General features: G+C 40.6%; 1 protein-coding gene across 16 annotated transcripts in view; it reads left to right on the forward strand.

Annotated features, from left to right (window-relative positions):
- The window catches only part of MAST4 (microtubule associated serine/threonine kinase family member 4), a 443961-nt gene that overhangs the window by 318641 nt on the left and 97396 nt on the right, over positions 1-27924 (forward strand). For all 16 annotated transcript variants that reach the window (XM_053288780.1, XM_053288778.1, XM_053288779.1 and 13 more), the window contains one exon: positions 11862-11950. In XM_053288780.1, coding sequence (XP_053144755.1) covers positions 11862-11950 — 89 coding nt within the window. The remainder of the gene's footprint in view (positions 1-11861; positions 11951-27924) is intronic.

Genomic DNA, 27924 nt, shown 5'->3' on the forward strand with positions numbered 1-27924 from the left:
ATATGAACAGAGAGAGACAAATAGAAATCCCACATTTCAAAAATAGAAGTACAATTTCTCTGATAGTCTGTGCATGTCATATTACTTCTAGTGACCATCCCAGTGCAGCTTGACACAAATGACTAAAGGGTCTGTTGAATAAACAATATATTGTGTACTCTTTTCTAACATATACCTATATAAACTTGCATATCATTAAAGTATACACTCTGATAGGATAAAGGCTTGTAAATCAATATTATTTAATGGAGCTAGCAAACAGAGCCAAACTCAGGTCTTCTGTGTCTTTCTTCAAACTAATTAGCCCCATGTAGCTCCTTTAAAGATTGTGAAAGTGGTGCTCTGGGACAGTGTGTTTAACCCCCTTCTTCCTTGTCATTTCCTTGATTTCAATCACTAATTTGTTTGTTCTCTCTCTCTCTCTTTTTAAAGCACCAAAAACATGCATGGGAGATTCTAAGCATGGATTTTCCTTGTCAGATTTATTTTGGCCCCATTATTGTTTAGGAAATATCTGAACTGCAAATGAAAAACTGGATTGAAATCAATCCACCCTACTTTACTAGTAAGCCAATTAAACAAGATATCAAAGGAAATGTGCTGGTTCTCTTTTCATTATGCAGTTAGCCCTATATGCATACATATATTATGAATGAGTAGTCTCTTTATCTTCAGAAAAATAATTTCAGAAGCACTTTAAAACTTATTTTTTCCATAATACGTTTTATCACTGGGTCCAGGACTTAGTCTGTCACTTTCTGCCATCATCTGTTCCTCCATTTTGCCTCATGGAAGTTACCATATTTCAGGAAACAGCAGAATGATTTATCAGCTGACTGAATCTGCTTCTGAATAACTACCAGAAATCAGAAATTTCTGTCATGCTGTAACCTCTATTGGGGATAATATTTGTCATATAGTGGTATATGGCAGAAAAGAACAAAGTTGACGAAGACAGAATTTATTATATATGCATTGGACATAGTACCGGTAATCGTCCTGAATTTGTATGAAAACCTTTTTCTTTTTCTTTCTTTCTTTCTTTCTTTCTTTTTTTGATACTAGGATTCTGTACCATTCGTGCCTTAATTTCTGATATTCTTTGAGCAATGCAGTAGGACATTAGGTATCTTTTGAGATACCTCTCCCATCAGACCAGGAGGCAGGACTGTTGAAATTGCCAGTAGGGAGGGCCCCACAAATTTCCCTTCAAACTGCATAGGACTAGAGTCCTTGTGGTGAGGTGTGCTGAGGAGAGCTTTCACTGCTTAGCTCTATGGAGGCATGTCCAGCACATTCATGTGCTGCGTTTCCTTGGCAAGGTGACTGGCACATATGTGCCACATGTGTGGTTGTATGTGTGTATGCATGTGTATGTTGCTTATAACCTGTTTCTCCTGAAAGTGTCTGAACTTGTATTTTTGAGCTGATATTATGGTAAATTTATTTGAAAGATGGGTGTCAGATGTTTGGACAGGGGCACAATTTCAGTGCTTGCCCTAGGCCCTATTTTCCCTAGATACGCCTCTGTTCATATGCAACCAGGGCGGACCCTGCTTTGCTAAGGGGACAAGTCATGCTTGCTACCACAAGACCAGCTTTTGGTAGCCAGTAAGAAGGAAATTTACATAGTATTCAGGGTCCTCACTGTTCATCTATAGCAGGCCTGCTCAACTTAGGCCCCCCAGATGTTTTTGGACTACACCTCCCATAATCCCCAGCCACAGTAGCCAATAGCCAAGGATTATGGGAGCTGTAGGCCAACATCTGTAGGAGGGCCGAAGTTGAGCAGGCCTGATCTATAGGCTAGATTGGTATAGGCACAACATGAGCTTTGGTCTACATATTTGTGGACCAAAAGAATTCATTTATATAATATGTATTTCCATAGCCAAATTTTGCCTATGGTTGATAGGTCCTGCAATGGGTTGTTTCCCAATAGGACTTGGGAATGCATGGGGTTCCATGTTTCAGGATTTGGGTTAAAGGTGAACAGGTTGAAGATCACTAGAGCTTCCAGCATAACTGAATAGAAACACAGACGGACCCCTGTCTTGTGTGTCTGGGGGAAAGATACCAGCATTTGGCAGAAATGTAGCTGTTATGTGGCTTATATTGCCTTGATGAACTTCTAAGGATGCCTCCTTCAAAAGAATTATAGCTATTGTTTATTACTGTGACAGTCTTCCCACCCCCACCCTGTAAACCAGTTTTAACTAGAGAGGAGGCCTTCTTAAAATGTTTTCCATTTTACTTTGACTCAGCTGCAAAAATAGCATAGTTGTAGAATTTCTTAGGATCACAGGTAGACAAAAGAATGTTTTTGAAGGCAAGTCTTACCCAAAGTTCGTTTTCTGTATGCTTTTCGTGTTATAGGTTTTCCAAGTTACTGATGTCGCTTGTTTTTTTCCCCTTAAAGGCAAGGCAAGATGTTTGTGTACTGTGAAATTAAGTTCTGAAGGTAACAACGTGAATATAGAAGTGACCATGCTTAGTGGATTCTTTGTATAATACAAATAAAATATTAAATGTTCATGCCCCATTGGATTTACATTTTAACATTTATGTGTTTCATATCTTGCTGTTGAATATTTGCACTTCATGGATAATAAACTAAAAATACAATGATTACTAAGGGTGGGTTGAGAAACTATTTATTATGGCCCTTTTTTGACTTCAAATCTCATAGGCAACTATTTTATGGTCTTGTGTATTATGGAGTTAAACTAGATAATTCAGTAAAATCTTACTTTCTCCACTACCTTGTTTATGTATAATTTCTGAATCAATGAATCTAAAGATAAAGTAGGCCTTGTGGACTAAGCTTTTAGGAATAATTGTGATTTTATTAAACTGTTCCCCTGGCTAAACCTTGTCTTATAAGAGCAAAATTGCAATTAGCAGGGTTGGAGTGGGCCCTCGGTGGGGGAAGTGAAGTTGGGCCCCTGTTCACCAATGCTGCTGTCTTCAGAGAGCTGTGAGGGGAAAAGCAAAGAGCAAACTGTCATCCAGCCAATGGGCCCCCCTCCCTCAGCGATCCAGGGATATGTGTTCAGTTGCAGATATGCCCCTGCTTAGGAGTATGTTGTATTGATGCATCACTCTATTGCAAGAGTAAGAAAGAAGTTGTCTCTAATGCAGCACAAAATACTTCACAGAAAGGGGAAAGTGGGAGAAACCAAGGTGAGCATGCAGATGTTTGGGCATATGCTCTTTGGATCCTGGTCATGGTAACCAACTATGTCTTATACTTCAAAACAAAACACCTTGTGGATATGCCTAAAAATTTCTGCATGCTCCACATGGCTTTCCCAATTTTCATCTTTTTGTGTTGATATTCATTTTAGCTGGTAATGTTCCAGAACATTCTCCGAATATCCAAAATACAGAGAGCCAGCTTAAGCCCACCCTCCTCCTCTTGGCTATGTAAGGCAGAACAGCAAAGAATGGCTACTCCTTTCCATGGTTCCTTGTTGTACTAAATGGGCCCTTGCTTATCCAGTGGTGCACCTGTACTGATGCCACTTCTGCTCCCTCCCCTTACCTGGCAGTGAGAGAGATGCTCACTTAGCTTCTTCATAAAGGTCACTGGGAAAGCCGATTTATGAGTTCCAGGGGTGTCTGTGGAAGGATGGTACCTCAAGTGGGCAACTGTCTCAAGCCAACATTGGCCACAGGCCACAAATGTTAACCACATGGACAGTATGCTTGACAGCCCTGTATTTGCATATCACTGCTGCTGTTCTCTTGGCTAAGCAGATCATGTTCCCTTCATCCTATTTTCTTAGATTATGTCAAATGTCCTCTGTTGCTGAACTCACATCTCTGTTAGTTTGCTATCCATCTTAAAATGTGAAGACCAAAATGTTAGCTGTTCTTTAGCAAAACTTATTGATCATATTTCTGTATGTTAAAAAAAGGAAACATAAAAATCCAAAGCAAAATGCCCATTAGATGTAAAACAAGTAGAAAACAAACTGAAGTAAGCAAAAAATAAAAAAGCTGTAAGTACAATGCTTAAAGCCACCTAATGGTGCAGCGGGAAATGACTTGACTAGCAGGCCAGAGGTTGCCGGTTCAAATTCCGGCTGGTATGTTTCCTAGACTATGGGAAACACCTATATCAGGCAGCAGTGATATAGGAAGAGGCGGAAAGGCATCATCTCATACTGCGCAGGAGATGGCGATGGTAAACCCTTCTGTGTTCGCCAGGAGTTGACACCGACTTGATGGCACACTTTAGTTTACTTTACAATGCTTAAAGTAGAGATCAATTAAGTGGTTAATTGAGCTTTACTCTTATCTTCTCTAGCATGGGTGCAATTATTTGTAAGTCAATACTGAAGTTAATCAACATTCCATTGCTGATTCAAAATTAGGGAGAGAGTGTCTCTAATAGTGTTATCCTTACTTTCTTCATCACCATTTCGAAGGTACAGGCCCAGGTGCCAATTCCTGCTAAGCTGTGAATCTCACTTCTGGTCTTTGATGGTTTCATCCTGTTTTCTTAATAGTTCTCCAGCTTAGCCAGGTTTCCTGTTCAGTCTTTTTCTTTCGAGCATGCACCTTTACACACTCTATTTTACTGATCCTCCTCTTTATTGCTGATCATTAGCTGGTGTCTAGAGAAACCCAGCAGCCTTTCCTGGACAGTATTATCTCGGTCCTATTGGGGGCAGCAGAAACAGCAGCAACAGCAGGACAAGCAGTAGCTTAGTCATCTAGAATGTTGAAAGAGACTTTTAAACTGAGAATATTTCCCAGCTCCTCTCAAATGCTGTCGCTGCCAGAGGAGAGAGTCTGAAGCCATCCCTTGACAGCTAGATGAGGAGAAGCCTCAGCCCCTAGAGAGACACGGACAACATTGGAGGCTAGGCAAATTCAGCCGCCATTAATTGTGGGGTATCTGTTTTGTGGGGTGTCTGTTTCCTTCTTAACTGTTGTGGGTGATTGTCCATCCCCAAAAGGAGATTTGTCTTTTGGATCACTGCTTCAAGAAGGCCTAAGGACATGGGCTTATGTGTGTTCAGCTCTGTTATCCTTCAGCTAGAAAAATAGTCAAATTTTCAGTATGAAAAACAAAATAGAATAGGGAAGCTCTTAATAGGATGGACCTCAACAGAAATATTATAGTTCTTGGTTGAGGAAGAGTTTCTGGGTTTGTTAGTTTGCCCATGGAAGGGCTTCACTTCACTTAAAAAAAATAAAAATAAATGAGACCCTCTTCAGAACCTTTGAGTTTCAAATTGTTGCAGGTTTTTATATTGTAGCTTCTGGATAATGCCAACATTATCCAGGATGGAGTAAGTTCAGATGATAACTTCCTTCTGCTTATGACAATGTTCATTATTTCTGTTTTCTGCTTAGAAAACTAAGGTATTTATTTATTTTTGGCTACAGCAACTTGCTGTTGATATATTTGTAAATTGAATACAATGCATAATAAAAATAAACTAAGACATTTAAACACCCGAATGTCTTAATTATCCATATATCAGTTTTCCCCAACATTTTTATCTTTTCTGTGGCTTCAGAATTCTGGAAGCATTCCAGACAAATCCTTTGAGGGCTGTCTGGGATCTTCCTTCTCTGTGTAAGAATCTTCTACTTAGAACAACGTAGGGGGCCAAGTTAGATATGAGGCAGATTCATGTGTGAGGATTGGGTTGCTGCTGAACCCCTACAAAGCTGAGGTTTCCAGGAACTTTAAAGTCCAGCACGAACATGCAGGAGAGGGAGCTGGACTCCTTCTCGCCTGCTCTTCTCCAAAATAGCTTTTTGGAACAGTTATTTTCCCAGTGCAGTCTGTGATTGGAAGTAACTATTACCAGGAGAGAGAGAAAAGAAGTGACTGGAGTGGGTAATGGAGAGGTGAGAGAAGGATTCACCTCTGTGACTCCTGTCCATGTTGTGTTTGAAGTTCCATTACTGCTTTGTAAGACTTGGCATAGTCTGCATTGGGTCATGCCTCTCACAGCTAGTGAGAGCTTAAAACTTTTCTATTACCCATGCTTAAATGCCCTATTTAACTTTTCATGAGGGCCATCATTTTCCTTTGGTCTTGGGAAAGGAGGTGGGAAATCAAAGCATGGGCTAGACAATTACTTTATTGGTTAGGCAGTGCCATTAATGTTCTTTGAAGATTATTTTATGGGTGAAAAACCTCCTGGTCGAGTGTTAATAGGGTTGTTGCAATAAAGTAGTTGTTTTAAAGGGTGCAAAAATGTCAGCAGCACTTGTTTGTAACAATTACAATGTTCTTTATAGGATTTGTTTAAAACAGTTGCTGACTTCTTATCCACCTGTATCACATATGTTGAATAGATAAACTAGTCGATAAAACTTGCTCTTCTCTTGTGCAGCATTCATAGTTTGCCCTTTGACATCAGTGCTTGCAAGTATAGCAAGTAAATCTGAAGTCACAGGCCAGCATGTTTCATAGCATGTTAGATGTAAGTTAAATTAAACTTGTTCAGTGTAGACATAGAGGACACATTCCATGTTGTGCAAGAGCCACTTTGCTTCTCCTGGGTAGTGCTCAGCTATGCATTTTTAATGTTAAAGAAACTATAGCTGTCATTCTTCACCCTAGAGCCTTTATAATAATGTATTGTGTTTGTACATGGAATTCCAAATTTAAAATTGGGTTAGGGAAGGTTATTCTCTGTGTTTACATTAGTCCGATGTAGCATGTTATTTGTAGTAGCTTTTCAAATACAACGATTCATCTTCTTTTTAAGCTTCTGCTCAATTGGCATGTTATGATGACAACAAAATTGAGGGCTACATTACAGTAGAGTGCGATAGTCAGCACATGCTGTTAAAGGTGCTGCCATAATAGTTTACAATCCATATCCATCTTCATTATAAATATAAATATTAATAATTAAGGATGTTAAAATGAAATCATTATAAATGATTAAAACAGATGCCAGGTTTCATGTGAATAGGACTATAAGAAGTAATTGCTGTCACCCCATTCCTCTTACCCTGTTCTTTTTAGCAATTAACCTTTATTGCCAGTAATTTACCCCTGAATTCATCATAAAAGGCTCTGTCTGAAGAAGAGATGTTAATGATATTGTATGTAACAGTGTCATTATCGGTTCTGTTGATTGCCTTATTGTGAAAGCTGCACTTAGTAGCACCACTTTGAAAAACGGTTGTATGGTAATGTTGATTTATGTGTCTTTCATATGTTCAATTTGCTCCCTGTGAATAACCATATAACATGAAGGTTGTGCCAAATGGCTTTTGCCTATCTGTTGGTGGTCTGAGTTGTGATGACCTTGAAAAAAACTAGACTGACATACTGGAATTTACCCTATATAAATTTAATGGTCATCAAAAAGAAGGAAGGAGGGTAAAACAGGGATAGTGGTGGTGATGCTAGTAACAGATTTCTAACAGACCTTTATCACTCAACTCCAAGATCAGTTTAACAGTTAATAGGAAACTAAATGAATAATAAAACATATTTTGTACAATTAAGAACAATTATTAAGCTCCTTTTTAAACTTAACATATTTAAAGATCAGAACAGAACTTTATTACGGTCATAGACCAATATACAAGAAATACAAACAATGCATCATGTAAATAAAATTTAAAAAGAAGAGAGAAATATATAAACTACTTATGAAATTCATTGCTAAAGATCAGATCGAGTTTTGCAGTTTATAAAACAAAACCTGGCCACTATATTAATATTTTTTTCATCTGGGTTAAGTAATAAAAACTTCAAATAAAAATCATCAGTGTGTCCTAAAAACTTAGACAATAAGGGGGAGATTAATCTCAAGCGGACTTCCTTTAAAAAAAATCACAATGTAAAATTGAATGTGTACTGGTCTCCACTTGGCCAGAACCACAAGGTCAGAGGTGGGCGGGGAAAGAGATGCCCTTGAACCTGCCCTCTAAAACGGCAGATGGAAGGGCATCTATTCGGGCTAATGTCAGTGTTTAACGATAAGTATAGATATTGTTAATTAGCAAGCTGTCCTGAATATATTGGTGATGAATGAGAATAATAAACCAATTATACTAAACCTAATAAACCAAAAGTAAAGTAAATTCTGCTTCCACAGTACACCCGGCAGCAATTTGGGCTTTTGTTGTTCTTGCAGATGAATTCAATGTTCTATAAAAAAAACTCTTAAGACTAGCAACTGCTGATACATTTATGGCAAAATCCTGAGCACTGTTCCCTCTAAGGTGCGTGTGCGCACATCCCCCCTCAGGCCCCCACACAGCGGTTTCACCACCGCCAATTGTTTTTATTGCATATCACTGTGAATTGTCTTGGAATGTTTTAATTGAAAGATGGGATGTAAATGTTCCACATAAATAATTTCTATGTGCTTTGGATTAGTTAGCTCTGAACTTGCTTCTCTCCCTATATATCAGTGAGATCCATGTTCTGCTCCTCCTTCCATATCTCAATATGCACCCTTTCCTTGTGTGGGGGGGGGAGGGGAGGATGTGTGCACACTGATTTGATACTGCTGCCCAGAACAGAACTCTTTCCACTCACTGATAGTGGGTATTGGAGGGAAGATAAGCAGACCATGCAGCTCTATGTTCAAAAAAGTTCAGAACTCTTAACAGGTTTTTGAAGAGAGTTCATATTTGGCATTAAAAATGAATGCTCAAAGAAATTTAGTGCTCAGCTGTAGGTAGTCAACTTCAAATTTTAGCAAGATTGAGATGGGTAGAACATTGGAGCAGATACACAGGACGGTCAGTCCAGAGATGCACTCACTTGAATAGTTCAAGAAAGTGCTTTGTTAGTCATTTAATTAATTTATGGATATCTTATTTCATCCCCTTTTACTTGCTCTTTTCAGTCACTTGCTCTTGTCCAATGTTTTGCAAACACAATTTTAGTGATATTGAATAGAATAGGTTGAATTGAATAGATTATGTAATTTAGTAGGAGGATTTGTTGTTATTAATGTAATAATAATAGTAATAATAATAACTAATTTTAAATTTAGTTTAAAAATTGAAATGGATCTAAAAACCCAAACTTAAAAGGCCTGGGTGAACAAAAATGTCTTTACCTGGCGTCTAAAAGAACAAAGTGATGAAGCCAGGCGAACCTCACTGGAGAGGCTATTCCATAAACAGGGTGCAACCATTGAAAAGGCCCTCTCCCTGGTAGCCACCCACTTCACCTAGTTTGGCAAGGGCTTCTTCTTCTTCTTCTTCTTCTTCTTCTTCTTCTTCTTCTTCTTCTTCTTCTTCTTCTTATTATTATTATTATTATTATTATTATAAAATTTAACAAGACGTAATATTGAATAGTTATAAATTAAGATCCAATTAATAGTTTCTCTAGCCCTATTTAGATGCTATTCCCATAGAGCCTGTACAGAAATCCTGCCCCCCGCACTCACTCACCTTTAGTCACTCATGGTTACAGCATTCATCTGAAAAGGCGAATGCTCTAAGCGTGATGGCAGGCAGTTCTGTGATTTGAAGGCTCAGGCATCATTCTTGCAGCATTCAGCTCTTCAGATGAACTCTGTAACCGTGAGTGACCCACAAAGGGCAAGTGAGTGACGTGCTGGGGGGTGGGACTTGCAGCACACCTTGGGAGGCTGATGGTGAATACAGCATCTGGGAATAACGTCCCTATTTGGATTTGTTTCATCTTTAAGTTAGGATCACATCTCTCCTAATATCGCTACATAAACAGAAAATTGCCTTTTGCTGTGTAACATATCCAACACTTTCCATCATGACTATGATGTATATTTTATGTACTTTCAAGGATTAGATACTGTGTAATGCCATTTTATAATAATGTTCTCTCAAGGATTCTCAAGGACCATTAAGAATACCTTCCATATAAAGTAAGAAACAGGTTTCTTCAGCAATATTATTTTGAAGATCTATATTCCATTAGGTCTCCTCTGAGTATTTTCTGTCTAGTAAGTACTGCACCAGCATGATGGAACATGTCTCTCCCCCCTACCCCTGCTGTTACCAGGACTTCAAAAAGAGTTTTTGTTGTAAGATTATTAAAATTACTACATACAATGTGTCTGAATTGTAAAAATCAATAGAAGGAATATTATATAGAGCATGGGCAATAGGGCTAACGCTGGCTATAATTCAGTGGAACCATAGGCAAGAATTTTAGGCAAGAGTGGTGCCCAGAACCCAGAGCAGTTGCAACATTTAAAATTTGTTTATCTGGTAAATGGAATTGAGAATGCACATTTCCCATAGAAAACAAGAATGTTTTCTATGTATGATGACTAGGGTTGCCATGTTCTGGCTTTCCAAATCCGGGTGCCTAATTTGTATATTATGTAAATTGGCTTGAGAATAATTTTTGAGCAGAATAGTGACTGCACGTTTTGCTCCATAACTCCACTTCTACAAGGGCTAGTGCTTAGCTTTTTTTTAATTTAATTTTTTTTAAATGAAAGCTTGAAATCCGGGCGAATCTGGGTGAGATTCTTAAAATCCAGGTAAAACCTGGAACTTCAGGGGGCATAGCAACTCTAGTGGTGACAGATGTTTGTCCCAGAGCACCTGTATAATTTGCCTGGGAGCTGTGATTGAACTGTGGCTCATTCACAAGTATAAACAAGTATCTGTAGGCTTAAGGGGTTAGACATGTGGCTTTCTCAGTTGTGGCACCATTGCTGTAGGATTCCTTCCCAAAACCTCATCCTGCAACATTTAAAAAAAATAAGTGAAAGCCTACCCAGATAGGTGTTGCAAGGTTACAATGATTGGATCTAATTTAGTATATCCTGGTGTTGAATAACATGCTGCTCTTCTCAGTCAGGTGGTAGTGGGATTCATTAGCTCAGATGGAGGTATACTGTAGTTCCACAACTATGCCCTGACAAGGATAAATTGAGTAGTCATCTATCCCTCATACTGTAACTGATGTACACGCGCACGCACGCACACACGCACACACAGAGTTTTTTCTATATAGAAATATGAGCCATTCCCATTTTGTGCATTTTTGTTGTTTGTGTGTTATAGTTTAAATATTTGTATTTACTCTACCTTTAAAAATGTTCTAAATAATTTGTAATTTTAGTTTAATATATTTGAGCATATGCATATGTATATTTCTATTAGTTTCAATGAAGTCGTTTGTGTTATTTCAAGGTGGGCAACATATTCATAGGTGTGTTTGATTATAATTACAAGACTATAAATACTCTTAACGAAAAACTGCAGAGGATTTCTTTTTTAGTAGATGTGTGAGCTAACCATTCATGTCATAATTATCTGTAATGGAGAAAAATAGTGATTCGCAGTATTTGAGATGAAAAATGTATGAGTGAAGGAACACATTTATCTTTGTAGGATAAGTCTGATCTATTTACAAAAAGGCACAGATGTGAAATTTGCCTCAATAATTAGATTTTTAATTAGTATATCATAAGATTGATAAATTATTTCTCTGTTTGACATTAGGAAATTGATATAAACATGAATACATGTATTTGGTGATTTTAAATGGTGATGTTTTTCTGACATGCTTATGTATTATAAATAAGGTTGTTGCACTGTATCAGATGAAATGTCATTAATAATAGTATAATGTTGCGATGGCAGGTGGGTTTATTTGCTGAATAACAACTGTATTAAAAATGTGCTTATAATTAACCTTAATGTATTTTCTCCTGCTGATATATGGCATATAATTCATTTCATTATTCAGCATGGGTATAATCCTAGAATGCTGATTACAAGCTGGTGGTTCTGAGTTTAATAGTGAATTCGGATGCCAAATAAATGTAAATACAAATTCTATGAAGTCAGTATTGGTACAGGTTTATAGTATGTATCAGTCTATCATTAAGTACTTTCTTCCCTTCTTACAGTTGTCGTACAAGTAATCGGAAAAGTTTGATATGCAATGGACAGTCTCCAGCTATGCCTCGACCCCATTCGCCACTTTCAGCTCATGCAGGTAATGCTTTCATACGGGAAATCCTGTTTGGAATATTCCTTGGGTTAAATGTGTGCTTGTTTTAACAGATTATATGATATAGCTTTATCATTAATTTATAATCCTAGTAGGCTTGATTGAAGAATGCTTTGCCTAATACCTTCAGTAATTACAGTTAAACCAGACTAGAATGGAGTTTAGAAATTCTCATCATAATCCCATTTGAGAATATTTGAAATATTTATAATATTTGAATGTTAGTCAAATATTTTACAATATTTGTAATATTATATTTTACAATATTTGAATAACAAAGTGTTTGCATGATAAACAGAGTTGCACTAACATAAGAAGCTTGCACTAAAAAAAGCCAGGGACTTGTGAAATTGCACAATTGTGCAAAAGTTTAGTTTAAAATAAATGAGAAGGGTTGCAATTCTGCACTGTTGCACATGTGCAAGTATGCTGGCGGTAGCACAGCCCTAATTTGGAAAGGAAGTTCCATACTTAGTACAAGTGGCTAGCGCAACATATTTATGCTAGTGCAGTGTCCTCCTACAGCCACTTTGTAGTGAGGATATTACTGAGGATATTAAAAGGTAAAGTGTGCTATCGTCGATTTTGACTTCTGGTGCCCACAGAGTCCTGTCGTTTTCTTTGGTAGAATACAGGAGGGGTTTACCATTGCTGTCTCCTGTGCAGTATGAGATGATGCCTTCCTATATCGCTGCTGACCAATATAGATGTTTCTCATTCTGGGAAACATACCCGCGGGGATTCGAACCAGCAACCTCTTGCTCACCAGGCAAGTCATATCCCTGCTGAGCCATGAGGATATTAGCCACTATAAAACACTAGAAACTGGTAGTTGACACCACCTGCTGGTTCTTTTACCATGAAGTAGTAGGACTCTGCGATGAGCAATTGAGATCCAGTTGACCCAAATTGGAGACCTGTGTTGTGCATCCTGATTCTCCCAATTTTCCATTCTTTATCTACATTACCCATTCAAATATTGTAATACACCTTGCCAGTTGCTTAACCAAGCAGTCAGGCAATAATTTGAAAGTTTTATTTAGCCAACCCCGCACTAGCCAACCCCGCACAGAGCATCTGTGCGCTCCTTGGGGCCGGCAGTTACCTCTTCCCCCCCACCTTCTGCCCCAGTCTCCACTTCCAGGCCCAGTCGCCTCTCCTCCCCACCACCACTTCTGCCCCCCCACTCCCCCCCCCCGCCAGGCCTTGCCTCCGCGAATGGGCTGGACCCGCCGCTGCTTCTGGCCTCTGCGGCCAGGCCTGCCACGGCGACCAATCCTCCTGGGTGCACCTCAGCCAATTAGGCCCATCTTTATCTATATCTATCTATCTATCTATCTATCTATCTATCTATCTATCTATCTATATAGTGCCAGAGCTGATATCAAGGAGAGGTGGTGTATTGTAGTGACTTAAAGAATAGCTGTGATTCAGGAAGTCCTGATTAAAACCACATTCTGCCATGAACCTTGAAGTAATGGCCTGAGGCAAGATACGAATCACCCATTTTCAGTAGAGAGGTAATAATGACCTAGAGAGTTGTTACAAGGATTATGAAGGTTATGGCTGACATATTTCACAGCATAACATGAGCAGTACAGACCTGCCCACACCACTGCAGGGCTCTAAATCACCCTGCAATGGAGCTGCACAATACTGACTTGTGTGTGTGATCACGTCTTGTGCTACTTCCATTGTGCAGAAGTGTCACCAGGCTGTTATGTGATAGGTGTATGCCATCCACAGTCATGCTGTGGAAAATGTGAAGAGCTTTGAACACTCAAGAAGTGATATGTAAATTCTAAGTACTATGCAACAGGACATAAAGATTTGCCTGTAAAATAAAAAATAAAAATGGTTGTACTAATAACTAAAAGTATTTGCCCTAGAGATTGCATAAGAAGGCAAATACTACTATTACAGAGGATTCTTTTGGTTCAAGATCATTTGTAATTGGAGAACAGAAGCCCAGCTTTTGATATACTGGTGTTAGGACAGCCACTTGAGGTTTGGTGATTTAGCTGGCATATATTGTATACCTGAAGCAGGTTGGCACTATCTTTATAGAAAAAATATATTTAGGAACTAACTCTGGACACAAAAAATGAAGTTAAATGAAACATTGGGTTAGGGCAATGGGGTTAGTGCATTGGGTTAAGTGAAACAATGAGTTCCTGCAGATGTAGGACTACAATTCCCATCACCCCCAGCAACAATGACAAGTAGTCAGGAATTATGGAACTTGTAGTCCAATATCTGTAGGAGGGCTGAAGTTGTGCAGGCCTTGGCTAGGGGAACCTAGATTTCAGATTACCCATCAAGTTTGGAGGGAGTAGGAATTGCATTCCTCGTTGGCCAGGGTTGAGCCTGGCTGTTCGGCCAATGCTCTGCTGTGGTTCAGAGAGGATGTTTAAAAGGAGAGCCCAGTATAGGAGCAAGTCATTGTATGTTTTGCCTCCTGCTCATTAAAGCTTTCCTCTGCTGTGAGTTTTGGTTGATTGACAGAGCTAGGAAGGAATTTTACCAAACTTCAAGATTGGCATGTAGGGGTCTGCGTTTTTATGTTCCTCATAGTAAAGAGATTTTATATGTGGATGGATCTGAGGATTGTGCTGTTGCTGTATTAATGTCACAACTGGCATTGATCACATCCATAGTAGGAACAGGCTTTCCCACAAGCCTCTACTTTTTGGTATATAGTTCAGTCTTCGGTGGGGATTGGCTACTGGTTGGTGATTACAGACTTCGGCGGCTCATGTGGTTTGCTGTTAGGCCTCTGTTCTTCCCTGGTCGCTCAGCTGGTTGGTTGCATTCAAGCTCTAAAGATGGCCACTAGCTTGGATGGCTTTAAAGGGGGCTTAGACAAATTCATGGAGGACAGGTCTATCAATGGCTACAGGCCACCTCCAGCCTCAGATACATGATGGTTCTAAATACCAGTTGCAAGGGAGCAACAACAAGGGGGAGGACATGCCCTCATGCCCTGTGGGCTTCTTAGAGGCATCTGGTGATCCACTGTGTGAAACAGGATGCTGGACTAGATAGGCCTTTGGCCTGATCCAGCAGGACTGTTGTTTTGTTCTTAAGTGGTCAGTAACAGAGTTGCATCCACCAAGATCAGGCTACATGTTCTGTCCAGATCTTGCATCCACCAAGATCAGTCTACATGTCCTGCACAATTAACTTACCCTTTGGAGTCCTAATCTCAGGAAACAGCAATCAGAATGAAAAAATGACTATGGGGTCTTTGTCACTGGAGTGATTTGAATTCAGGCATGCCAAATGCAATGAAAGAGTATTCTTTCATTGCATATTAACTGACCTTGTAGATTGATTATTCTTTTATGAAAGGATGTATACTTAAAGACCACTTAAAAGCACAGAAGTTGCCCTAATCTTTATTTATTTATCTATTTATTTTTTTATTTTTACATATTTTATACCACCCAAAACTTGTGTCTCTGGGCGGTTTTTGCACTTTCATAGTCAATGCAGATAATTAAGGATAGATATATTTTCTGTCACTATCTGCTTACTAGTGATTACATTGTTCTGATTTGTGTTAATGATTATAAGTAAAGAAGCAGGTGGTTGTTTCATATGATTAGTCTTCTACTACTATGAATATTTATGTATCACTTTTCAACAAAAGTTCTCAAAATAAATAAATAGGATGGCTCCCTGTCCCCAAAGGACTCAAATCTTTTTTTTTTAAAGGGGCGGGGGAGACACACCAGCAGCAACCCCAAGAGGAATGCTGTGCTGAAGTTAGATAGCGACACTTGCTCTCTTCCTACTAAATGTTAGGGAATCACCACTTTAAAAGCTGCCTCTTTGCTCAGTTAATAGAAGTAATCTAAAAAGATGTACTCTAAAAGCATTCATAAGGAAGTGGTGCTTTGCTGTGTACATTCTCTTACACCGATTATGGCACTGAATAATGACGCTTGCCTATTGCAGATGTTAATTTCTAATGCCTTTTACATAGTACTATAGGGCAGGTGTGGTAGAAGTGCTACCGACCAATAAAGATGGTTAATAGCAAATTGGATTGCTTACCTCCAGTTTTCAGTTCTGCCTTCTATATAGAGAAATGATAATTCCTGAATTCTACAAAGATTTTTCTTGTACACATTTTTGTTCTATAGATGAATTCTGGTGGCATTCAGTCACCTTTAGTGATATTTGCTGTGAATCGATGGTTAACTTACCAAAGATTCCTTTTTCAGTGAAGTTATAACACTGCAATTGAATTGAAATTGTAACCATACAAACCATAAAAGCTATTTTCTTGTCTCTTCTGCTCTCTCCATGTTTTCTGTTAGTGCAATAAAGATTGCTTAAATATATTTGTGTGACATTGCCCATTCTCATTTCTTTATACTGAATGGCATGAACTGAGCATTTTATGTGCATGAAGACTTCAGACCATGCTTGGAAAAACATTTCAAGCCTTAGAAGCTAGCATCAATTATTGAGCCTTCCGTTGAAATGAATAGATATTTCATATTTCTATGCTTCTGTGTGGTCAGCTACATGAAGTCTTTTTCCAGTCCTGATTTATATGTTTCTTTACATTAGGAGACTTAAGACCAAACGAAATATGTATTTATTTCTATTATTTGTATACCATTTTTCAACAAAAAAAAGTTCTCGAAGAAGAAGATTTCCTGCCCCCCAAAGAGCTCACAGTCTAAAAAGAAACATGAGGTAGACACCAGCAACAGCCACTGGAGGGATGCTGTGCTAGGACTGCATAGGGCCAATTACTTTCCCCTTGCTAAATAGGAGAGATTAATCACTTTGAATGGTTCCTTTTTGCCTTGTTAGCAGGGAATGTAATTAAAAAAAACTGTCTTAACCCACACAGAGTATCTGCACGCTAGTACTTGATTGCTCCCCTCACCTCAGAGATCTCTCCACCCTCACCTGAGCTGCACTCCTGCTCCTCCTCCTCCATCTGGTTGCTTCCACCCCCTCACTCATCTTGGTCACTCCTCCATCCCTTTACCTCCATCCCTCACCCCTCTTGGTTGTGGCTGCAGTGTTGCTGGTGCCTATTGGCCAAGCTGCAGCCCCCTATTCCCAGAGACCTCCCCACCCTCACCTGAGCCCCAATCTTGTTCCTTCCCACAGGAGCGGCAGCAGTGGTTGACCAGGCCCTTCTTTGCTGCTGCCACCGCCATGGCCACTCGTTCCCCTCAGGCTGCTGACAGGCCTAGGCCCATCCTTCACCCTTCCTCCTTTCCCCTCCGTTCTTTTCCTCTCTTTCTCTCTCCTCCACTTGATCTTCCCTTCTTTCTTTCTCCCTCCTTTTTTTTCTTGCTCTCTTTTTCTCTCTCTCTCTCCCCCTCCTTGAGTTTGTTTGTTTGTTTTGTTTGTTTATTTATTGGATTTATATACCGCCTAGTATAAAAATCTCTAGGTGGTGTACAGAATTAAAACATAAAGCCCTGGGGCAGCCTCAGAAAAGGCCTGTTCCCGAGTTGCCAACAAACGAGTTTGTGGCAACCATAACTAGACCTCTCCAGATGATCTTAATAGGTGACAGGGTTCACTAAAGAGAAGACACTCTCTTAAATACCCTGGACCTAAGCCATTAAGGGCTTTAACTAGCACTTTGTATTTCGCTTGGAAACATATCGGCATCCACTGTAGTTCTTTTAGAATCTGTGTTATATGATCCCTTCGGGTAGACCCAAAGACCAGTCTGGCTGCTGCATTCTGTACCAATTGTAGTTTCCAAACTATGTACAAAGGTAACCCCACATAGAGTGCATCACAGTAGTCAAGCCTAGAGGTTACCAGCATATGTACCACCATTTTAAGGTCACTAGTCTCCAAGAACGGACGTATCTGGCATATCAGCCAAAGCTGATAAAAAGCACTCCTGGCCACAGCCTTAACCTGAAAAACCAGGGAGAGTTTGGGATCCAGGAGCACTCCCAGACTCTTTTAGGGGGAGTATAACCACTGTTCCCTCTAAGGTGTGCGCATGTGCATGCGCTCACAAGCTTTTGGATGTCCACTCAGTTCATTTTAAATCCCGCTCAGGTTGACTCGGAAAGGCCCACTCTGAATGTAGGTGTGCACACACTGCCTTGATACTGCCACCCAGAACAAAACTCATTCCGCACCGAGATGAAAAAAATTAGAGGAACCCCTGAGTGTAACCCCATCCAGAACAAGCAGATCTAAACCATCTCTCGGAACCCTACCCCCTACAGACAGTACCTATGTCTTGTTTGGATTCAACTTCAGTCTGTTATCCCTCATCCAGTCCAATATCGCCTCCAGGCAGGCACTTATGGGGGTCATGCCATTTCCTGATGAAGTTGGAATGGAAAAATAGATCTGGGTGTCATCAGCATATTGATGGCATCCCAGACCAAACTTCCTAACAATCTTTCCCAGCAATTTCATGTAGATGTTAAAAAGCATTGGAGACAGTATGGAGCCTTGTGAAATCCCACACTTCAGCTCTTGCTTTTCAGAGCAATAGTCTCCAAGGGATACCATCTGGAATCTGTCAGAGAGGTAGGAACGGAACCACCATAAAACAGTGCCACCCATTCCCACCTCCTTCAAGCGACCCAGCAGGATACCATGGTCAATGGTACTGAAAGTCGCCTAGAGTTCCAAAAGGATCAGCAGAGTCACACTTCCTCTGTCAATCGCCAATTGGAGATCATCCATCAGGCCAACCAAGGCAGTCTCAACCCCATAGCCCACCCGAACGCCAGTCTGGAAAGGATCTAAATAATCTGTGTCATCCAGAACTGCCTGGAGCTGAGAAGCAACCACTCGCTCAGTCACCTTGCCCAGCCAAGGAAGATTAGAGACAGTTCTGTAATCAACTGACTCAGAGGGATCCAAAGTAGGTTTCTTCAAATAAGGTCTAATAAATAGCCTCCTTAAGACAAGGAGGCATCCTCCCCTCCTCAGCGAAGGATTTATGATATTTACCAGACCCTCTCTAATAATATGACTATCAGGTGAAATAAGCCAAGTTGGGCAAGGATCAAGGGAACAGGTGGTGAGGCGTACAGTCTGAAGAAGTTTGTCCACATCTTCAGAAGTAACAAAGTGAAAATGATCCAATTCAATCCTACAAGAGGGGTTACTGGGCTCCTCTACAATAGACTCTGCAATAACTGTGGAATCTAGTTCAGCACAAATACAAGATATTTTATCTGCAAAAAAGTTGTTAAAAGCATCACAGCGAGTGACAAATGGTTCCAAATTCAAATTCAAGGTGGAGGGGGCGTGAACTAGCTCCCTCTCAACCCTAGGCAACTCAGCTGGACATGAATGTTCAGAACCAATGTGAGCAGAGAAGAACCGCTCCTTTGCCATTTGCACTGACAGAGCATAGATCCTCAAATGAGCTCTGTGTTGCAATCTATCAGATTGTACTGAGTTCTCCTCCACTTGCACTCTAGTCGTCTACCTCGCTGCTTCAACTCCCGCAATTTGTCTGAATACTACAGGAAAGACTTTAACGTAGGTTGGTGGGGATGCTTAGGAGCTGTTGTGTCTACCACTGTGTTAACAGATCTTGTTCATCTCGTTTCCTCATCTAATTCACACAACAGCAGCCTCCTTCTCCTAAAGCGGCTCTTTCCTCCCTCACAACCCCTCTCTTTGCAGACCTCTTCTCACTATTCTTTTGTAAATATAAATTCCTCTCCTCTACAATAAGAGCATCTTATGACCAGTAACAGTTGCATTCCAACTGACTTTAACCATCACAGGCTACTCCTGCCTATCTGCATATGGAATCCCCACGGGTACGCCTTAGAGAATTATTTTATTCATATATATAGGTGTTACTAGTCACCAACAGTTTTGTAGGTCAAATTTTCCCAAACACCTTCTCTTGTGTTCTTGTGCAAAATATTGAATTGCAGATTGAACATTAAGGATTTCTTCAAAGTAAACCACCTGCTACTACCACAAGAGCATTTAGTAAAAGGTTAATATCTCACTTACTTGCAAAAAGAAATGTGTCTTCTGGTAGAAAAAGACATTTTAATAGATAAACTTTTTTTTTAAAAGGCTGAGTGTTCTCACTTTCTGGGATGAAATATGTAAGGAATCTAGCTTTTGTGGATCTTCAGCCAATTACTCCTGCTCTTCCAACAGAAAGCACCTGACAATTTCTTGAATAATTATTTTGTTGTTCATCATGTTTTACTGAATAGCACAAATAACTGTAATCCTGGGTGTCAAACCTTGGAAAGTATGACTGTGGATGGTGGCCTACATTACAAAATTCCTGATCTCACCAGCAGATTACAAACTAATAAAACATTATAGTATAGTACTTACTGGTATGGTTGATGGCTGTGATATTAAAATGCGGAGAGGTATTTAAAGCCATTGTCAAATAGTGGCAACAAGATTTCCAACTAGGATAGTGAGTTTATAATCCATTTGGAGTTTAAAACAGCAATTATAATTAATCTCTAACTCTCATCATTAATAAAATTTTAATACATCAAAAACCCTTGTTCTTTACATAGAGATATATTTTATAACTGCTTCCCTTGAACTTATGCTGGTTAACTAAGACTTTATTCAGAAGCAACTCCATTTTTCTCCTTTCCCTCCCTTTTCTTTCTGTCTCCACCCCACACACTCTCTTCAGGATCCCCAAGGGAACAAACAACAAAACCCAAAAGATTACTAGATCGAATACAACTAAATATTTACATGCATAAATAATCTGTAGTTAGTACAACACTGCTTTTTCACAAGATTTACAGTTCTTTCCTCTGTGTCAACAATGCAGGATTTCTGAAGTTAATTATTCTTAACAATAACTGTGTATGCAATGAGGCTCCCTGTGTTTTGCCATTAAATACTGTATTATTTTGAAATGCTGATTACCTGTTCTCAGTGTTAACTTCTCCCTGGAGATCATAGTGTTAATTATCTATATAATGTCTGACCCCACCAATCAGGTTTACTTTATCAGGCTAGAAACGTCAGTGGTAGTCTCAACAGCATATGAAAGATCCTAAAACTAAAACACACAACAGCCAGCAAATCCCTGGGAACAGCAGGGTTTGAGTAATAAGCAAGCCCTGCACATATGGGCAGAGAATTAACTGGCACCGGTTTTCATTTGAAAGTCTCTCAGGTATTGACTTGCAGATGGGTGGACGAGTGCTGAGAGAGATGCTTTGAGTGATGAAGGTCATAGATAGGACTCCATTTGTAATCTTCCTTGCTTTTGTGGAATGCCACACATTACATCCACAACAGTAAGATTCTTTTTCCTGTTGTCTCTGGACAGTGGGCTTTTTTGGTGTGTTTTGCATCCTTGCCAGCTGTTTGAGTTATCAGAATACTCCAAACAAATCAGTTCAGTGTATGACCTGCTGTGGACATTCACAGTGCAGATAATTTTAAGTGCTAATTTTAATTCTAAGAAAAACAGTGCCTGAATTTGAACCGTGTCCTGTTAATCAGCCTTTGGGCAAGGTGTGAGAATGGGGGCCCTCAGAAACTTCCACTATTGTACTACTTTGAATTGCCTCAAAGCCATATAAGGAGTAAGCTCATCCAAACAATACTGTAGACTGATAGGTAACCAAATGTAATACTGACTACATTTTATAAACATAGGTAAATGTTCAAGCTGCATTTTAGTTAATGGTGGAAACATAATTATCATGGGAAGAATTGGCCCTGAGCCATTTTTGGAAGGGCGATATATAAATTATTATTTCTTGTTTACACAGTCAGACAGGTGTTATTGACTGGTTTGTTTTATCCAGACATCGAGTCCTTCCCAAGGACCTGGGATGCCAGAATTTTATTGTCAATGGTTATAGATATCGTCGCAGAATATAGGCTGTTCCCAGTAAAGCTGCTTTTTGTAATTGGCTGATGGTGATTTCTGTGGCCCCTATGGTGTTGAGGTGCTCTGCAAGGAATTTTAGAACTGCACCCAGGGTGCCAATTACCACTGGGATCAATAATAATAATAATAATAATAATTATTATTATTATTATTATTATTATTATTATTATTATTATTATTAAAACTTTTATACCGCCCTCCAAAAGGCTCAGGGCGGTTTACATTAAAACACCATTAAAATCAATTAATCATTAAAACAAAAATTATAAAACATAAAACAATAATTAACAATTAAAAACATCATAAAATAACAATTAAATATTCAGAACTATTTAAAAACAAGTTTTAAAAAGCTGAAAAAGCCTGGTTGAAGAGGTGTGTTTTCAGGTGTTTTCTGAAAATTGCGAGAGATGGGGAGGATCGTATCTCAGCAGGGAGCTCATTCCACAATCTCGGGGCAGCAGCCGAGAAGGCCTGTCTCTGTGTAGCCACCAAACGAGTTGGTGGCAACTGGAGACGGACCTCCTCAAGTGACCTCAGCAGCCGGTGGGGCTCATAGCGAAGAAGACACTCTCTTAAATACCCAGGGCCTAAGCCGTTTAGGATTTTATAAGTTATAACTAGCACTTTGTATTTTGCCCGGAAACCTATTGGCAGCCAGTGTAACTCCATCAACAAAGGAGTAATGTGGTCTCTCCGAGATGACCCAGAGACCAACCTGGCTGCCGCATTCTGAACCAACTGAAGCTTCCGGACTACGTACAAAGGCAGCCCCATGTAGAGCGCATTACAGAAGTCCAGTCTGGAGGTTACCAACAAATGTATCACTGTTTTGAGGTCATTGATCTCGAGAAACAGGCGCAGCTGGCGTATCAGCCGGAGCTGATAGAAAGCACCCCTGGCCACCGCCTCAACCTGAGAAAGCAAGGAGAGACGTTGATTCAGAAGTACTCCCAGACTGCTAACCTGTTCCTTTTGGGGAAGTGTGACCCCGTCTAGAACAGGCAGATCACCATCGTCTCTAGAGTTCTGACCCCTCACAATAAGTACCTCCGTCTTATCTGGATTCAGCTTCAGTTTATTCTCCCTCATCCAGCCCATTACTGCTTCCAGGCAGGCATTTAGGGAGGATATGCCAGCTCCTGAAGAAGTTGACATGGAGAAGTAGATCTGGGTGTCATCAGCATACTGGTAACACCCAGCTCCAAATCCCCTGATGATCTCTCCCAGCGGTTTCCTGTAGATGTTAAAAAGCATTGGAGAGAGTATGGAGCCTTGAGGAACACCATACTTAAGCTCAGATTTTGAAGAGCAACAATCTCCAATCGACACCATCTGGAATCTGTCTGAGAGGTAGGAGCGGAACCACTGTAAAACAGTGCCTCCCACCCCCAACCCACTCAGACGTTCCAGAAGGATACTATGGTCGATAGTATCAAAAGCCTCCAAGAGGACCAACAGAGTCACACTTCCTCTGTCAATTCCCAATTGGAGATCATCCATCAGGCCGACCAAGGCAGTCTCCACCCCATAGCCCGCCCGAAAACCAGTTTGAAATGGGTCTAGATAATCAGTTTCCTCCAAGACCGCCTGGAGCTGAGAGGCCACCACCCTCTCAATTACCTTGCCCAGCCATGGGAGGTTGGAAACAGGCCTATAATTGCTCAACTCTGAGGGATCTTCTTTAGAAGAGGTCTAATAATTGCCTCCTTAAGACAAGGAGGCATCCTGCCCTCCCTCAGAGAAGCATTTATGATTTCTACCAGGCCACTTACAACAGCCTCCCTGCTAGATAGAACAAGCCATGTTGGACAAGGATCAAGAGGACAAGTGGTAGGCCTCACTGCTCCAAGCAGTTTGTCCACATCATCAGGAGTCACAAACTGAAATTGATCCAGTCGAATCGTATAAGAGGAGTTGTCGGACACCTCCAGTTCAGACATCAAATTAATTGTGGAGTCTCCATCTAGGTCGGCCCAAATCCGAGAGATTTTTTCTGCGAAAAATTCATTAAACACACCACAGCGGGTAACTGATGATTCCAAATTCTGGTTCAAGGGAGAGGGAGCAGATACTAGTCCCCTCACAACCCTGAACAACTCCGCTGGACGTGAACTTGCAGAGGCAATACGGGCAGAAAAGAACCGCTTCTTTGCCGCACGTATCGCCTCTTTAAATGTGTTCCATGTCGTAATCTGTCGGAGTCGAGTCGAGTTTTTCTCCACTTGCACTCCAGTCACCTACCTTGCTGCTTCAGCCCCCGTAGATCTTCCGTATACCAAGGGGCCAATTTTGAAGCAGGTCGGAGGGGACGCTTAGGAGCAATCGTATCTACTGCCCTGGTGAGCAAGTTGTTCCAGTTCTCAACCAGGGCATCAACAGGATCACCAGCAGAGCCAACATTAAATCCCTCCAAGGCGTCTTGGAATTCTACCGGATCCAGTAACCTCTTCGGGCGGACCATTCTAATAGGCCCCTCGCCCCTGCGGAGGTGGGAGGTGGTTGTCAGTCCAACCTTAACCAGATGGTGGTCCGTCCATGACAACGGGGAAATCGTAGGAGTCCCCGCCTACGGGGGACTCCTACGGAACCCACGGAACACCACCCTGATCAGAGTAAAATACCAAATCAAGTGTGTGACCTGCAATATGCGTCGATCCAGAGACCGCTTAGGATAGGCCCATAGTCGTCATGGCCGCTATGAACTCCTGAACTGCCCTGGACAAATTGGTCCCAAAACGAACATTGAAATCCCCCAGCACCAAAAGTGTGGGAGACTCCAACGCATGTTCCGCGACCAAGTCCGTGAGCTCAGTAAGGGATTCCGCTGGGCAGCAGGGTGATCGGTACACCAGCAGAAGTCCCAATCTATCCCTGGTCCCCAAACTCAAGTACACACATTCGATATGGTCCAATACCCTAACAGGGACCCTGGTAAGGGAGATGTTATCCTTATAGACCACAGCCACTCCACTTCCCCGCCCACATCCCCTCACCTGCTCCTCTACAGAATATCCTGGCGGGAGAAGCTGGGACCAAACTGGACCACTAGCCTCCCCCAACCAAGTCTCAGTAATACACATCAGGTCGGCCCCTTCATCATGGATGAGTTCTGATTTATTTTGGACCGACCTGGCATTGCAGAGGAGCAAGGTAAGGTTATGTGGGATGTTGGCAGTGCTCCCCGGGGTCAAAGAGCTGGCAGGACAACCGGAAAGGGGGACAGCTATTAGATTTCTAACCACACTTCCCCTGGAGCAGCCTGCTGACAGCTCAAATCAAATCAAATAAATAAATAATAAATAATTTAATAAGGAACGATAGTAATTAGGTGAAATATTTAAGTTGGTTGCTGCTTACACTTCCAGAGAAGTAGTCATGAATCAGCATGACTTACTTGAGAAGTAGTCATGAATCAGCAGGAGCTTAAAGCTATGATAAATTTGTTAGTATTCAAGATGACAGTGCAGTAGGCTTGTACTGACATAGTGCAGAGCCATGACTGAATCTTGGTTTTGCCTGACGTCTCCTAGCTTAGGTATGCATGCTTCCCTCTCTTCAGGTCCCAATTTGTTTGGAAAGTCTAGGTAGAATAAGCCAGATGATGTGGCTGTCACAATAGATCTTGGTGTGTTTTGGGCCAGGATTAGAAGCAGAATCCTTTCTCCACTCACATGTGAAGAGGGGTTGAGGCTAGACCATGTGCATGCAAACAGGATTAATCCTGGCTCCACATGACATCTGAAACTCTTCGTTATTTTTGGTGTTTACTGTTCAGTCAGGATGAGAACAAATTGTGCAAGTTCCCAAATGAAGACCAGAGTATGGAGCTATGGTACTCTGACCATTGGCTGACAAACTTTCTCTCCCCTGTAGGGGACAAAATCTTCACTGCCTTGAAATTATCAGTGTCACCAGGGCTACCTCTAGGAATAATCTAGTAATTAAAAAATGGAGGTATTGAGAAGGAATAATATGTTTGTTTGTTTAAAAAACTGGTCTTGGAACTGTTAGTCAAACTAGGGAAAATCAATTGTCAGTATTCATGCAGTGTGCCTCTCTGCTACAGCCCATGGGTTTTTGTCAAAATCCTAGAAATCAAATCTCATTTTTGGACTTAAAAGTTAATTTCTTGTTCTTGTCGTTACAGAGACACAGTTGAGCATGTGATGGCAAAAATATCCAGTTTGGTCATCCATATTCAACAAAATTCTGTATCCCGATACAGATATAGTCCAGACAATAAATATGCTACTGATTTGTCTCGAACAGGGCTTTCTATATTAATTATAGTGCAAACTTTGACATTTCCAAGTATGAATCAATTGTGACCATTATTTAGTTACTCTCTAATATCTTAGTGCATTCAGCAGAATCCTCCAGTAAATATACCTGGATAATATTTTGCTTTTAAAACTAAATTCTGATATTGGATTGAAAAATAGAAGTCTTGTGAATCTTAACTCAGCTTTATCCACTAAACTAATATAACTGTGTTCTGTATATTTGAACACATTCTTATCCAAAAATATATCTTTTCCTTTCCCCCCTTTTTCTCTCTGGTCTCTGGAAAGACTATTATGTGTTTCTTGACAAGCACCACTGCTCATAAAAAGAACATTTTTGCTTGTGTCGCCTTTACATTTCCCCTGTAGACAATCCACATGCTCTAATTACGCATGTTGAGAGGCAGAGGCAGACTGGAATATTGGTGAACTTTCCCTCAGCAGCTGTCTGCCAAGCTTTCTCAGTGTTCAGCAGCAGGTTGAGTGGTCTAATGTGAGAAAGTAACAAGCCCCCCAAGGAAATGTCCTCTCCACAATGAGCAGTCACATCTTCATATCATTTAAGGAGATCACCTCTCCATGCCATGGTCTTACCAGTCCTGGGAATAACTTTCCATCTAATTTTCACTGTGTGCTTGTTGGGACAGAATACAAAAGGCAGGGGAATGGAATTTTTAAAAAAGCAATGGGAAAAATTGGTGAGAAACCTAGAATTTCCCCCAATTCCAATATGTTGCAGTGATGTCTTTAAATGCTAACATGCTAATTCTATGCATATTTTGCGTGCTACCTTAAAAAAACCACAAGAGTTACAACCTGAAAAACATGTTTCAACATGGGGATATGAGAACCAGTGTGATATAGTGGGTAGACGACAGGATGTGAACTGGAGAGGCAGGTCTCAAAATGCAGCTCTAGCCATGAAATTTCTGATAATCAGACTATTCTGTCTTTGCCTTATTTCATCCTCCTCTATACTGGCAGTGGCCTAACATGATGTGCTAACATGATGGCTAATGTGATGTGCAGCATTCCAATGCTGGAAGGGTCCAATGCCAGGGCTGCTGTGAATGGACAGGCAGCCTTGACACTGTTAAGAATGGGTGGTTGCACAAGCAATGCTGCCACCATTATACTCTTTGGGGAGAATGGGAATAATTGCAGCAATACTGCTTGCACAATCCCTCGTCCTTGCACATCTGTAGCAGCCGCAGCACAGTTCATTCCAGTGCTGGGAGGCTGTGCCTCAAGTCGGCTAAATATTTTTTTCAGTAACTTGGGAGAAGTTACTAGCAGTATCTCACTCTGCTTGCCCAGGTTTTTCTCCTGATCTTTACTGTCACATGTCTCTCTTCACACAGATTCACATTGTCTTTTCCACATTGCTGGTACCACTGCTTCTCTGTCCAGTCAGAAAAAAATCAGAGAATTTCTCTTTGCTTAAAATATTTTTTTCTAAAAATAAAATATTTGTTATCTTTCTACCAAGCAATATTCAAGACAAAGTTAAAACAGCAATTTTACTAAAATACAATGTCAGTTAAAAGGTCACAAAGCGGCAGGTGAGAACAAAATAACAGAACCAGACTTAGCTGGTAAAGTGCATCATTGTCCATATTCTCCACTTGCATTTCAAGATGAGGCTTGGCATAAAAAAAGTGTAGTCTTGAGTCTTAAGACTGAGTGCAACCTCACCCAAAAGAGGCTGTGTTCTTATTCCAGGATCAACTGTTTTACCAACCACCAGTGCCTCCATTTTTCCTGGATTAAGATTAATTGTCACCAAGTCCGCCACTGGCTCC

This window comes from Hemicordylus capensis, chromosome 2, assembly GCF_027244095.1.
Source record: "Hemicordylus capensis ecotype Gifberg chromosome 2, rHemCap1.1.pri, whole genome shotgun sequence".
In the NCBI taxonomy this organism is placed as follows: Eukaryota; Metazoa; Chordata; class Lepidosauria; order Squamata; family Cordylidae; genus Hemicordylus; species Hemicordylus capensis.